We start from the raw sequence: 15,311 nt of genomic DNA on the forward strand, positions 1-15,311 counted from the left end.
CTTGATTTTTATGAAATGTCTGAAACTTATAAATTAAATGGCATCTCAACAGATAAAGGGAAGTTTCAATTTAGAGACAATGACACAAACTGTATACAGTGGTAATTTTCAAATAAGTTGATCTGCACATAGCAATTAGCCACTTATTATATGTTAACTCTCTAAAGAATCTGTAAGGCGATGTTCTTGGTCTTCCACTCAGTACAATTTTACTTTATTTTCTCTTGCTAATTAAAATGACTAATACGGTGTCACAAAAAAGATTAAATTCTAATTTAATTTATAAACAAATAATTCATATATTACTTATAATATATAATTTACAAATTATAAATAGTTTTATCAATAGTTGACACCTTGTATGAAAGTGAAAGAAATAAAAATACCTTGTAGTTCCACAAACTGGTCTACAAAATCTTCAAGTTGGGGCTCATAATCTCTAAGCAATTTATAAAACACTTCCAAAACAACTTCAGCAACTTCCCACTATAGAAAGATACAAATGTGTCAATAACAGTAAAACAGTCCAAGGTGATAGAAACCCTTGCTAGGTTTTTCCTTCCTCCCACTTTTCTCTAGAAAATGAGTGACATCCTCTGTCTACATTATTAATTTATGCTAGGCAAAATTGCAATCCCAATTCATTTTGCTTTATTTTGCTAAAGGATAAGGAACTGGTAAATTTTCAAGGAAAAACATTTGAAAAAGCATTTCCCAAACATTTCTATAGTAGATATTTGGGCTTCATTAACAAATCTAAAGCACATAGTGTCCAGCCATAGTTAATTTATAATTAAACATCAGTTTTGGACACTTCTCCCAAGTATTTCATATTTTCCCTAAAAATTTCAGGTTGTAAAGGATCTGAGAAATTATCTCATCTAATCACTCTCATTTCCCAGGTTAAGCCAGTGAACCTCACAGCATGAATTTGGCAGCAAACATACTGAAGTCAAGCCCTAGATTTCTAATTCCCAGACCAGTGTTCTATCCCATTGCTCTAGCCAAAGACATTAAGAAGACATAAAATCATTGGCAGGGTTGCCCTAAATGACCCCATTATCACCTCTTGGTTAAAAATGTTTTTTAAAAGCTATGAAACAACAAGAAAATATATTTATGCCAAAGGAAAAATATATACAATGGTACAGACAGTAAAATTAAAACTTTATTTTAAAAAATCCATTCCATAGAATTTTAAAAAGACTGTTTGGTAACTGTAGACAGGGTGGTTTTTTCAAATTATTATTTTAAAATTACTATTTCCACTGCAAGTAATTTTATTAAGGCTGAGTTTGGGAACTGGGACTATCCATTGATTTTAAATATTATTTTTAAATTATTCACTTTTTTATATTTTCCAACCTTTTCAAGATCATTTAAGAAAAGGATTTTCACCACATAATAATGAATTTTAGAATTGACAAATATACAGATCGCCTCTAATTCTGTTTGTTACTTAGCTCAATCAAAGCACTGTTTTTGTGAGAAACCAGTGTTCTAAAATATAGTGCTCTAAGTTAAACTTGAAGACATTCAAGTGAAATAAATTCACAAAATTGAGGGAAAATTTCTTAGGGTAAATATGCTGGAGTGAAACTGAAATTAACGGTAGCTAGGGCAAGCAGCAGCACTTGAAATGCAGATATGCATGGGTGAAAAATAATAACTGGGAAGAATGTGGCTAACTGGATTTCTGAATACTTAGGTCATAATGACCTTTTTTAAGAAAAGGAAAATACGATATTTAAAACAAATACAAAAAAAAAAATCAGAACTCTATTGAAGAGATTGCAATTATCAGCATCCATTATCCATCTGAAATAACTTCTATTAATGAGGCACGGTTGCTGTTATTATTTCATCCAATAAGGAAATGGATGTTAACAAGATAATTCTAGGGCCTAAATAAAATGTATACCCTTTTCAGTGTTTCTTTTTACTACATAAAAAGCAAAAATTATAAAGCAATTGACAAAAAATGAACTTCAATTATTTGGGACTAAATTAGAAACGAACTATATCTAATGATAGGGCAATGAACAAATAAACTATGCTAGAGACAAGTAATGATTATGCACTCATTAAAAAGACTATTTCAAAAATATCTAATGTATAAAGAAGATCCTCATGATAGATACTATGTTTAGCGGCCAAAAAGGATAGAAACTAATGTTAATTAATTATACCAATTTAAGTATACATGCATAGAATAAAGACTAGAAGTAGTTATCTTTCCTTTGGCAACAAGATTATAGATGATATAATTTCTTATACTTTTCTATATTTTCTAAATTCACCCAAGTAAGCATGAACTTAATTATTTTTATAATTATCAACACAAAAACAAATAAGCCCAACAGGTCCAAAAATAGAAAACTATAAAAATAAAGCAGAAATATCCCTACAAGATACATCCAAGTGTATTCTGTGAGGCAATAAACAGTATTATAGACTAAAGTGAATTACGTCAGAACCTGGAAAGGTCTCTTACATAGCTTAGTGGTTATGCTTGGATCTGGAATCAGAGTCCTAGGTTCAAATCCTGGTCCTGGACCTTAGGCAAGTTCCTTAACCTTGCTAAGCCTCCATCTGTAAAATGGGAATATTAATAGTACCTGCCTCACAGTAATATCGGAATTACATAAGATGATATATACAGTAAGCTCAGTTGTGAATGTGTTGCAACCAGAGCAAATATGGGCAGAAATGTCAATGGCCCTTCAGCCTCTCTATCCATGGCAGACACTCCTAATGGATCATAACACGCTTTCCCACTAAGCCAGACTCCGCAACCCAGAAGTGCTACTAATCAAAAGAAATTGGTGTTAAGATTAAATTTACTTCGATCCCTAACCTATATCATCCCAATAAAGGGATACTGTGTTTTCAAAAGACAAAAGTGTAATATTTTTGGTTCCATTCTGGTCAAAGTTTGTTCAGTTAAGGATCTGAATGAATGCAAATTCATATCAATTAAATTACTGAACACTAAGTCAGTGCTTTGGTTTTATTGCCCAAAATTATTTTTTTAATGCATGTAAACTAATCAGACCATAGACATTCCAGTGCTAAGACTATGAAGCTTACTAACTTGCAAAAGCTAAAATGAATTTCTAGCATCTTCCACCTCAAACAGAAAAAAGCAGCAACAAATGAGTAAGGAGAAAAAATGTTTTTCCGGGAACATAACCTTTTCAGCTGCTCTCCGGTAAGCTCTTGTGCGGAATCGGAGAAACACAGAATCTCTAAGGAACTGCAAATAAGGGTCAAAGCCAGGGGGCCGCAGTCCAGCACCCAAATTAGAAGGAAACGAGCTCTCCACCAGGGTACTAATAAGCTGGCAAAAGGCCCGAGTCAATGGGTATTCTTCACACCGGGATTCTATTTCATTTAGTTCAACCTTCCAAAGAAAAATAAAGAAAATTTGGTGATATAAAACGATCAGCTATAATGTGCAAAGCATTTTGTAGACATTAACTCATTAACATTGCTATAATACCACGCTAGAAGACACATAACAGATATTACCATTATTCATTTAGAGGAAAGGACACCAAAGTATTACACACTCAATTGTAGCCAAAAGGCCTAGAAGCGATCCAAAAGTATTATGTGCATCTAGATCAATCAGATGGAAGAATTTTAAATTCGTACATGTTGTTCCCAACTTTGAATTAAAAACAGAAATCTTAAATGTTTCTTTAGAAAAGGGAGAGGGAGCATAGAGAGAAAAGAAACACGTAAAGTCCCACTTAAGGTTGACCCAAGTAACCTAATTTAACTGAGCTCAAACCAAACTTTCAGTCTAGATGGCTGCCATGTAACATCCTTTCTCACTCTGAAACCTAAAGTACTTTGGTTCCTTTCATACAAAGTTTCATCTCCATTTCAACATGGACCAGAAAACCCTTTAAATGAAAACACATTAAATGTGAAATTGACAGGAATTTAACAGGGTAAGAATAATTTTTCTTAGTTTATCATGTGACTGTATGAATACAGCATTTAAACGAAAAGGAAAACTTTACCTCAATACCAATAGCTTGCCTCTGGCTTGGAATCCTTACAGTCTGCAGTATCTTAAAATAATAAAAATGAGATGTTAGGAGTCTTCTTCATTAACCAATGCAAAGTAGTAGCTTTGCACTATAATAGTCATATTCCTCACCCACCACACCCACACATCTTACAAGGTCGATCAGGATCAGGAGTGACAACTGAGAAGTCTCTGCGTACTTTCATTAGCAATTGTGTAGGGTCAGGCAGAGCTTCCAATGAACGGGGCTTCAGAAAACTGGTAATTTCTAAGTGTACTCAAGGTGTATTTTTAGCAAATATTCTCAGATATTTTAGGCATGAATCGCAAAAGGATTTATCATCGGATATGACATCTCATCAGTGTCCTACACATTGGTCTGTTTATAACCAGTGCTACTGTTGGCATCAGAAAAATCAAGAAGTACATTTGATAAGGGCAGGTTTCTTAACGTGGGCAGAGTTCTGAGTTAAGATGTCCTATCCCGATGTCGCTGGGTCATACGCAGTCTATGGTATAATTAATTATACTTAATGTCATGTTACGGAACTCTCTTGCAAGATAAGAATATACTATTAGATGGTATCCTTTCCAAAAAAAAAAAAAAAAAGCCTTGCTCTAAAGATAGAACTGTCTAAATCCAATCCCATTTCATCTTTGGTAAAATGAAGCACTAAGCACTTAGGACACTGATAAGTCAATATTGATACACTTACAAATGAAAAAATGAAGTATCAATATTAAACTAAATGAGACTAGGTCTCTCAGCAAATATCAACTCCCTTAATTATTGTTTTTATAAAGTATCATGAACATCTTCAGGACACATATGTTAGAAAATAATTAGAAGATTTTACTGCTTCAAAACAGTTGCTTCTATGAATGTTAGAATCACAGGCCCCCTTATGTTGTATTATTTCCAAGATCGAAACATATTCCACCTAACCATTTTCCTAAAAATGTCTCTATGGAGCATATTATTTTCCTTTTTTACTTTACCACACACAGTATATCTTGACAGAAAAATTTCAATAGGGCTTACATCTAAAAAAAGAAAAGCTGATAGACACTTCATCCTTCTGGTATAGGACAGGAGGGCATGGAAGAAAGTAGCAGTAAAAAAATATGGTGTGTGTGTGTGTGTGTGTGTGTGTGTGTGTGTGTGAATTCACCATATTTAATACAGATGACTTCTGAAGGCTGGTCTCAAAGAGAGAGTTGAGAAATTCTGATCATTCATTAACATCCTACAGACACTGAAAAACAAAGTCTTAAGAACCAGTCTCCAGTAACCTAGTGAAGTTGTCACCGATCCAACAGAAAAACCCTAGCCTATTTTCTGATGCTCAATACCAAAATAGTAACTTTCTAATTGAAAGTTCATGGTATAAGTTTCAAATTGGATGCTCTTGCTTTTACGATATTATAAAGCCTCACTCCAAACTGTAATAAACAAGAGAGCTCGTAACACTACCTGGGTGTATTCCAATGACTGCCAGAGGGAAGCAGCAATTTCAGGAGATTTTCCAAAAGCTGCCAGTGTCTTCAGCAGCTCAGCCTTTAAAACAGGGGGGATACTGCACTGCAGGAGTCCCAGAATCACCACAACCGGGGTCCACTGGGGATGTTCACAGAGTGCCAGACGAGCGTTTTCACTCTGAGCATGGAGCACAGAAAGAACAAGAGAGGCTTTCCATTTTTAAAAGCTAAAAAAAATGACGAGTGATCACCTAAATTTCTAGCATTTATAGTGAGTATTCCTATGCTTAGTACGTACAAATGCAAAGCTAAGGCTTATATTTGAAGTCTACCAGTCGATCAAATCAGATCGCTAGCTCACTCAATGTAGAGAATGAAGAGAAATAGCCTTTGTAGAATTACTTTAACAGCCCTAAGCATGGGAAATAATACATGCAGACATCAATGGTTTTCCAGGGCCACATAAGCTAACCTAGGCACTTTAAAACCTTTCCGGAACCATGTAGTATGTTTTACTGTAACATAATATATAAATGAACATAAATACTTATCCTTTTCTGAGGAAAAAATGGAGATATATATGGTATCAAATATCACTCCATTTTAATTCAATGAGAAATAATTACTAACTTTGTTCTGATGTTTAATAATATTAAGCTTTACTGGAAAAACCAAAAAGTTAGAAGAAACTATTCTCATCCTTCGTCAGAGTGTCAGACTGAGCAACTTAACTTTGTTCTGGTGACCAACAGAAGCAACTAGAAGAGATTTCTAAGCAGAGAAATTATGTAATGAAAAGAATGCTTTTTTATAAAGAATAATTTGGCTTGGTATAAGGAGAGGGAAGAAAGAGTAATTTTGTAAATAACTTTTCTTTCTAATTAAAAATATTTTTTATGTATGCATACACACCAACACACACACATCTATCCACACCTATATAGGGAAACTTTCAAGAAGGATGTGAACCCAATAACTGATCCTTATTTGTCTTCTGAATATTTTCTCTCAGATTTAGGCTGCTATTTTCATACAAGCTTATGACAGTACGCAAGAGTATCATAACTACACCCTCTAAAGATAAAGAAACAAAGAACAGAATCCTATATATGCACTAAATTTATCACTAATAAACTTTAAGGCATTACATAAAAATTGGAGGGCTCCTTTAAATCCACTGTGCTAGAATACAAATAAAAGTATACTCTCGTAAGCTGTGGACGGGTTACCTACCCACGTAATGATGGTAGATGTGAGCTGTAAAAAAGCGATCAGTCCATCCTGCTCCTTCTGGGTGATGCCACGCGAAGGAAGGTGACGGTACTGGACACTGTCCGCACTCGGAAGATCCTTCCGGAGGTGTTCATGGTAAAGCATTAAGGAGTGAAAGAAATGTTCCCAGGAAACAGGACTGCCCCCTGCTCCCTGAATATTTTCAACTGTAAAGACAGACAGCACAGAATTCCTTTCAAAAACATCTCAGCTTTTGCTTGGAAATGAAAAGAGAGAATAAATTTCAAACAATAAACTTTGCTTTTGTCCCAGGTAAGTAGTGTATTGTCTTGTCTATATAAGTCGTGTGTTTGAAAATGGGTTAGAATCTACCTGCGAACTAGAACTCTGGATTAATTTTTCCTCAGGACTAAGAATGGGTGCTGACCATGTAAATACAAAGGTAAATTATTTTGGACGTCAATTATGTATTTTATATCCAGGAGAGCGCCCTGTGTTGTCATGTAAATATACAGGGTGACTTTTTCTACTAAATAATTCCCAAATGTTGAGCTTAAATTCCTAGAGAGAGATACAGGGAGCGAAAGCACAGCAGCCAAGACAAGTAAGCCACGACAGAGTAGTCGGAACACCGGCTGGATTTGGAGCCTGGCACATCTCGGTTCCAACACGGTTCCCCAATTGCTTCTGACCTTGGGCAAATTCCTTCTCTAAACCTCACTTTCCTCACATGTAAAAATGAAAGTAATCACTTCTACCTAACAAAGCAGATGTTTAATAAATATTTTTTCCCTTCCTTTTTGCCATGTTTTTGGTTTAACCAGAGCTAAGTCTAAAAATTAAATGAGGAAATTAGGAGGTCAAGAGAAAAACCATTGAATACAGAAATTTAGAAAACAAGCACTTATGAAGAAATCAAACTTAAGTGGCAGGGGTATATGCTTTGAGCACCAGATATGTTCTTAAAAATTTTTTATACATTAATTCTGATTTCTTAAACTTCCCAATCTTGGAAATAATCAATGCATCACTATGAGTAAAGCCATGGACGTACTTCTTTCCCCATTATTATAAAAACAGTTTATAGAACTATCACAAATGACCAATATTCTTTAATAGACGGGGATACTGAACTTGAGAGAGTCACAACAAACAATATCCAGTTTTTCTTACCATGACCACCACCGTTGACTTTGAGCAGGCTAAAACAGTAGTGGGCACACTGGGGCCCGCTGGCCAACCCCTGAAGCATTTTCAGATAAGGAATATAAATAGTTGGAGGCAACAGGTCACCCATTTGCCTAACGAACTTTGACAAGACAACCTGAAATAGGGAAAAACCATTAGTTTACATAAAGCATATCTTAAATTTAAGGCAAAATGGACTAGCTAATAAAGACTATGTATTAACTAAAAGCACTACTTAAGTGCTCTGATTTAACACCCCAAACCTAAAATAATCTGGTATTCTACTTATGAAAATTTGCTTTTCTTCAAGCTCGTAATTAGAAATTTAATGCATTTATAGAATATTTTTGTGAGCATAAGGTACATTTTTTTCAAAACATCTCAATGTCACAAAACATAAGACTACTCACATTCCAAGTATGCAAAACCATTGAAGAAATTTACTCATCGAAAATTAACCAGCAAATCCAAAGATATACTTGGAACTCAGTAAAATTTAGTATAAAGATCTAGTAATCCAAAAGAATTTTTGGTGGTAATCTAAACATATTCCATTTTGTGTCCCAGCCAATATCATGTTCCTACACTTCTGCTCTGTAAGTTCATTTATTAGTTTTTCTTTTTCTCTTCCTTATTCCATAAATCTATTATCAACAACTAAAAAATACTATTCAGATTCATTAGTTGGAACTCAGAACTGAAAATGTTATAGATCTTTGGGAATTGTTAAATCTGTTAGGTGTAACAATGGTTCTGTAATCACGTAGAAAAATATAATTATTTTTAAGATACTAATGAGAGGTGAAATGTTACACTGTCTATAATTTAAAGGACTCCAGCAAAATAAAAGTAGTAAAAATAACAGTAGTAGATGAAGCAAACACAGCAAGACATTAACAGCTATTAAATATTAAGATGTTAGATATTTGTTATAATTAATCTCTCGTCTTCTCTCGTCTTTGAAAATTTTTATAATATAAAGTTTATTTACATCTTTAAAATTTTTAACAAATCCTTCTCCAAAACATTTTTTAATGTTTTGGGGAGAAAAATAAAACAATAAATGTAAGAAATACAGTAAAAAGAAATGGCATCTGATCTTAGATTCTAGCATAAATGAAAATTACACAATATGAAAGCTTCTAAAACAGGAAATTCCAAAAAGACGAGGACAGATATGGCAATCCATCTTATTTGCTACTGCATATCATACTTCAGTTAATATAGGATAGAAACTGGACTTTTTCCTATGTTGTCTATTGACACATAGGTATTTTGTCATCAATTATAACTTCCAAGCTTTGTCCTTTAGGACTTGTACCTCTCCTAACTTCCCCAACTTGTTAAGAACAATGTGTATTGGTTATTGTCATGACTTCAGAGGACAGACTAATACAAATAAATACTAATAAAATTCAAACAAGTTACACATAAAGAGACTAGACAACTTCCTATCTCTAATGACTTGACACATACTTAGTATATTATAAAAAGGCTGACTATGTAAACACCAAAATGATCAGAACTTAAATTTAAGAGTTTCAAATTTCCTTAAATAAGAGGAAAAAGTGTAAATTTCTAAAGTTTACACTAGTGATCATTTGTGTTAATCTCAATACCGTCACGAAATGACATTTTTCAATTTTCAGGCTCCCCAATTACCATCCCAGAGTAGAAAAGTAGGAAAACTAAAAGTTCACCTGGCGCTGAGGGGGTCGCTGGTGAGCCACTCCAAGGTAAGAACCCAGTAGAGTGGTCGTCTGAAGAGGCTCTGAGGGACACCAATATTCCAGAGCAAGCTCTAAATTAAAAGGGTTCTTTTTATATAGCTCGCCAATCTGCAAAGAGTAAACAAAGACTGGTAAAGTGGTTATAACTCAAACATTACTTTTAAATAAAAATTTACATTTTTATTAAATTCACTTGTCTATTCAAGATGTCAGATCTGAAATTTTCCAGTTTGGGAAAAAAATAATAGAAGAAAGGAGATGACAATTCCAAGATAACGGCTTACCAATAGCATTAAGTGTTCCAGATCCCTTCTAAGTGAAATGGGGGGTTCATTACCCATCTGCATACTCATGTGAATCATTCGAGCATCTTCATCTGCCCGATTCCTCAACTGCTTCACCTATTAAATGTATTACATAAGGTTTAATATTTAAGTCTATTGTATGGGTTAATACTGAAATTAGGAAATTAGGCGATTGTCTAAAAGTGACTACATAAAAAGAAAAACTTTGTTTAAATATCTATTCCATTTTAATGACATGAAAAAAAATGCTAGGAATTTTATTATGACATTATTATCCATAATTTATAATATATTAAAATTTCAAAGCATTTTCTGCTATAGAGAAGTTGAGTTTAACTACAGTGTTTCTCAATGGGGACATTACTGACATTTTGGGCGGGACATTTCTTCCCTGGGTCAGATTATCCTGAATACTGAAGAACGTTTTAGCATCCCTAGAAATCAATTACAGAGAGATATATGGAAGACTACCTACTATCAACAATACCACTCTAGTGGTATACCACAGTAGTAACAGGCAAGGCTAGTCCTTCTCATTTCCCAAACATGTTCTGAAGGACATTACAGCCCTTGCTGAAAACCATTACCTTATAATATTTGTGTGAAATAAAAGCCAACTGAAATAAAAAACTACTTCTCCCCTAAAAAGAAAAATCATAACTAGACAAATCCACGATTTCAGTTGGCGATTTCAACACTCCTCTCTCAATATTCAATAGAACAAACGCATAGAAAATTAGTATGGATATGAAAAATTTGAACAACACTTTATCTAAGTGGCATTTATAGAACACTCCACAGTACAGAGCCAAAATACACATTCCTGTCATATGTCCATAGAACATTTACCAAGATAGGACATCTTCTGGATCAGAAAGAAAACCTCAACAAATTCAACATGATTGAAATCCAATAAAGTATGTCCTCTAACCACACAAAAATAAACTAGAAATCAATTACAGAGAGATATATGGAAGACCCTCAAATATCTGAAAATTAAATGACACACTTCTCAATAACCCATCAATCAAAGAAGTCTCGAGGAAAACTAGAAAATAAATTGAACAAAAAAGGAAATACAGCATATCAAACTTTATGTGACACAGCTAAAGCAGTAGAGATAAATATGTAACATTAAATGCTTGTATTAGAAAAAAAGAAAGGTTTCAAATAAATAATCTAAGCTTCTACCTTAAAAAACTGAAATGAGAAGGACCAATTAAAACCAAAGCAAAAGAAAGAAAATAATAAAGAGCAGAAATCACTAACAGTGAAATAAAGTATAAGAAAATCAATGAAGCCAAAGCTGATTCGTTGGAAAGACTAATAAAATTGATAAATCTCTAACTAAGTTAATTAAGAAACAAAAGAAGACACAAATTACTAATATTAAGAATGAAAGAGGAAAAATTTGAACAACACTTTATCTGTAGGATCACTACAGATCCTACAGACACGAAAAGTATAATGCGGGACTATTAGAGAAAACTTTATACCAATCAATTTAACTGAAATGGACAAATTCGCTAATAGACACAAACCACTAAAGCTCATTCAAGAAGAAATAGATAACCTAAATAGTCATATCTATTTTGAAAAATTCTAATATCCCAGATTTGTGTGAATAAATTCATTGTTTACCCTATCCAAGCCATTTGATTTGTTTATTCAAACTTCTCTCATCCTTCACTTTCTAGATACCATCAACATATACACGAAAAGTGATTTTATAATGCTTTACTCCCTCATTTACTTCCCATCACCATTTTGATGGCTTCCTTGGCACAAAATGGCACACAGAGCATATGCTGTAAAGGAAATGTCTGAAATGGCTCTAAGAAATTCTTTTATAGACAAAGTTACAGCTTGAGCCCTTTATTCAAAAGTATCCTTTGTATTAATTTCTTAAATTCGTTATCTTATTCATACAGAAGCAGCTCATTTATACACTAAAATTAAGAGTCTAGTCCAAAAAAAAATTGTGTAGATGATAGAGGTTCTGTTCATCCCTCTGGCGACCAAATCGAAATTGTGATGGAAACAAGGAGCAGCAGCAAGGAAACATCGCCTGAGATCTTGATGAACAGGACATACAACTAGGGAAAAATCCAAGAAATCACCCTGCAACAGCAGAAGGTAGGACAGGGTGAGGATGCAGGGCTGCAGTCCCCAGTGGCTGAGTGAGAGGGAGGCTGCGGCAGACGCCTCTTAATAAGAGGCCGCATTCATGAGCAGATTTTCGTGGTGACGGATTTATTGCTCTGAGCACCAGTGCTGATTCAGCAATGTGCAGGGGGCACTAGGGACTTAAAGGAAGACATTGTTGGAGTGAGGGCCAAGGCAAGACATGCTCTGTACAGAAGTACCAGTGGTATTCACTGTTCCCTGTTGAGCCCTCCTCACTGCCAGTGTGCTCGACACAGCACCACTATAGCCTTGATGTCATCAAACTGGATAATAGAGGTTGTTCCGCCCAGAGGATTCCCTGAAACCCCGCCTGCCCCAACTCACGGCTCCACCCAAGCCACATCCAAGTAGGTACAGCCTCAGCCAGTCAGGTGCTCCTGCTGAGCAGTGCCTAGACTCACACTGGAGGCAGCTGGCCTCGGTTTCTGGTGTGGCATTTAAGGTAACTATAAGCATAGCATCAGTGGATTGCTTGCTGAATCTTAACTGGAGGGCAAAATTTGGCCTGCAGCTGAACCCCTCTCAAGACTGTGCCACTGGACACCTACTTCACAAATCCACACTAATAAGACCAGGAGACTTAGCAGCTTTGCTTAGTACATAGAAACAGACATCGAAAGGCAGCCAAAATGGAAAGACAAAGAAGCAGAAACCATACAAGAGAACAGAACAGAGATCCAGATATAATGGAGTCAAGGAATCTAACAGATGTAGAGTTCAAAACATTGGTTATAAAGATGCTCAATGAACTTTTGGGAAGTGTAGATAAATTCAGCAAAGAGATAACAAACATAAAAATGGAAATGCAAATTGTAAAAGGGAACCAGTCTGAAATAAAAAACACATTACCTGAGATGAGAAGTATATTAAATGGAATAAACAAAGGAATAAACAAAGTGAATATAGAAAAGGATCAAATGCCCTATCTAGAGGACAGGAAAGCCAAGGACATGCAACCAGAATGGCAAGAGATGAGATGCTGAGACTATAAAAATAATTTAAGGAGCATATGGAACACTATTAAGGGTTCAAATATCCATCTGCTTCGTGTAACTAAAGAAAATCCAGATGTTGAACAGCTGTTTGAAGAAATGATGGAAAACTTTCCTAACTTGTTGAAGGAAATGGACAAAAAACCCCAGATAGCTCAGAGAATTCCAAAAATCAGGGATCCGAGGAGGCCCACACCAAGACACATCATAGTTAAAATGCCAAAGGTTAAATACTAAGAAAGAATATTAAAAGCAGCAAGAGAAAAACAGATAGTTACTTATAAGGGAACACCCATAAGACTGGCAGCTGATTTCTCAAAAGAAACTATGCAGGACAGAAGGGCTTGGCACAAAATATGTGACAGGATGAAGACCCAGGATCTATAACCAAGAGTAGTTTATCCAGCAAAGCTATTATTTAGAGTTGAAGGACAAATAAAGAGCTTCCTAGACAAAAATAAATGAAAGGAATTTATCACCACCAAGCCAGTATTATAGGAAATGTTGGAGGGACTTCTTTAAGAAGAAAAAACATGTATCAAAAAACAGGAACAAATAATGGTAACAACTACATTCCTATCAATAAGTACCTTAAATGGAAAAGAATTAAGTGCTCCAACCAAAAGAGAATGTGGCTGAAAGGATAAGAAAACAAGATGTCTACATATGAAAAGGAAGGGGATGGAAAAAGATATTGCTTTGATGGACCTGGAAGGTATTTAAGTTAGACAGAGAAAGAGAAACACTATATGATTTCACTTATATGCCAAATCTAAGGAATAAAAAGAATGGTCTAATCAAAAACAGACTCACAACTATAGTGGACAATTTAGTGCTGGGCAGAGGGAAGGGGGTTGGAGGACTGGGAGAATGGGGTGAAGGGTTAAAGAAATACAAATTAGTAGCTGATGGATGGTCACAGGGATGGGGAGCACGGCATAGGGAATGCAGTTTGCATTAATACGTTGGCTAGGTGGAGGGTCAGGGGAGGGAGGGAGCAATTGGGGGGATCGTTTTACGAACTATATAGATGTCCAATCAATGTTCTGTATACTTGAAACTAATTAAAAGAAATAAATTTTTTAAGAAAAGAGTCTAAACAATTATCTATGGAACTGGAGATTTTTCCATTATGCTTCTTCCAAATCACGTATAAAATATAAATAAGGTAACTTATTTATATCAATCCCTAGCATCAATCCCTAGGGTAGCATGTCATTAATTATTTTCTGCCCACACAAACATTGTCATTTAACTTACTTTCTCATTATAAACCATTCTTAATGTCAAATATTCCTTTCTCCTAGTTTATTCTCAGTTAACAGATCTTATTTCATTTTCATGAATCACAAACTAATTCACAAGCTGTAGCACAACTACTGTCAAATTTAATTCTGTAATAAAAGATTTTTATTATTTCCTAAAATATAAGGTTAATTGACTAGTTTGAAATTATTTTACAAAATTCTCCTACTACTTTTTACTCATACTATATTATTCCACCAACCTTCATTGGCATAAGTGCAAGAAAATCCGTGATGAGATTATGGATTCTACGGATATAAAATTCATCCTGATAGAAGCTTCCTGACAGTACTACGGATTCAGTGAGGAACAGGAAAACATTGTCAGCAACTGCAAGCTCTGCCATTGCTTCATCTGCTTCTGTGAATTCAGCCAGAGCTAGAAATATATTTAGAAAAACAGTTATGTGGAGGAAGTTATTAAACTAGATTATAATATCTCATAATACTCTGTTGATGTTTCAAAATTGCTCTCAACCTCCTAGCATGTGTTATGCAGAAAACAAAGACTGTGTATATACCTCTAATGAACTCACAAACCCCAAAGAACTACTGAAAAAGTACATTAGAAAACCACAAGCTCACCACAGCAACAACATGAGTTTTAAAAAATTACTTCAAAGATATATGATATAATACTTATGCAGACAAGGAGTTATTAACAAAACATTAACATGAAAATATGCTAAGGCTTCATTCAGAAAAAGGCTTCACAGCCAACAAGTGAAACCAGAACCTGAACAACAAGACCATCTAAGTATCCACTAAATTTGGTAGTCAAGTAGCAAAAACTGAAAAGCAGAATCCTAACCTGAAAACAAACCAGTCTTCTTGTAAATGTTTTAGCTTTTGGG

The 15,311-nt window shown here is 34.7% G+C and overlaps 1 protein-coding gene across 2 annotated transcripts in view; it reads right to left on the reverse strand.

Annotated features, from left to right (window-relative positions):
* The window catches only part of NUP205 (nucleoporin 205), a 66,430-nt gene that overhangs the window by 34,994 nt on the left and 16,125 nt on the right, over positions 1–15,311 (reverse strand). For both annotated transcript variants that reach the window (XM_016121107.2, XM_036230868.1), the window contains exons 8-16: positions 14,661–14,836; positions 9,954–10,070; positions 9,640–9,777; positions 7,925–8,075; positions 6,752–6,957; positions 5,514–5,696; positions 4,032–4,082; positions 3,194–3,403; positions 387–486 (exon numbers count right to left, since the gene is read on the reverse strand). In XM_016121107.2, the coding sequence (XP_015976593.1) occupies positions 387–486; positions 3,194–3,403; positions 4,032–4,082; positions 5,514–5,696; positions 6,752–6,957; positions 7,925–8,075; positions 9,640–9,777; positions 9,954–10,070; positions 14,661–14,836 (1,332 nt within the window). The remainder of the gene's footprint in view (positions 1–386; positions 487–3,193; positions 3,404–4,031; positions 4,083–5,513; positions 5,697–6,751; positions 6,958–7,924; positions 8,076–9,639; positions 9,778–9,953; positions 10,071–14,660; positions 14,837–15,311) is intronic.

Source organism: Rousettus aegyptiacus, unplaced genomic scaffold (genome assembly GCF_014176215.1).
Source record: "Rousettus aegyptiacus isolate mRouAeg1 unplaced genomic scaffold, mRouAeg1.p scaffold_m13_p_13, whole genome shotgun sequence".
Lineage (NCBI taxonomy): Eukaryota > Metazoa > Chordata > Mammalia > Chiroptera > Pteropodidae > Rousettus > Rousettus aegyptiacus.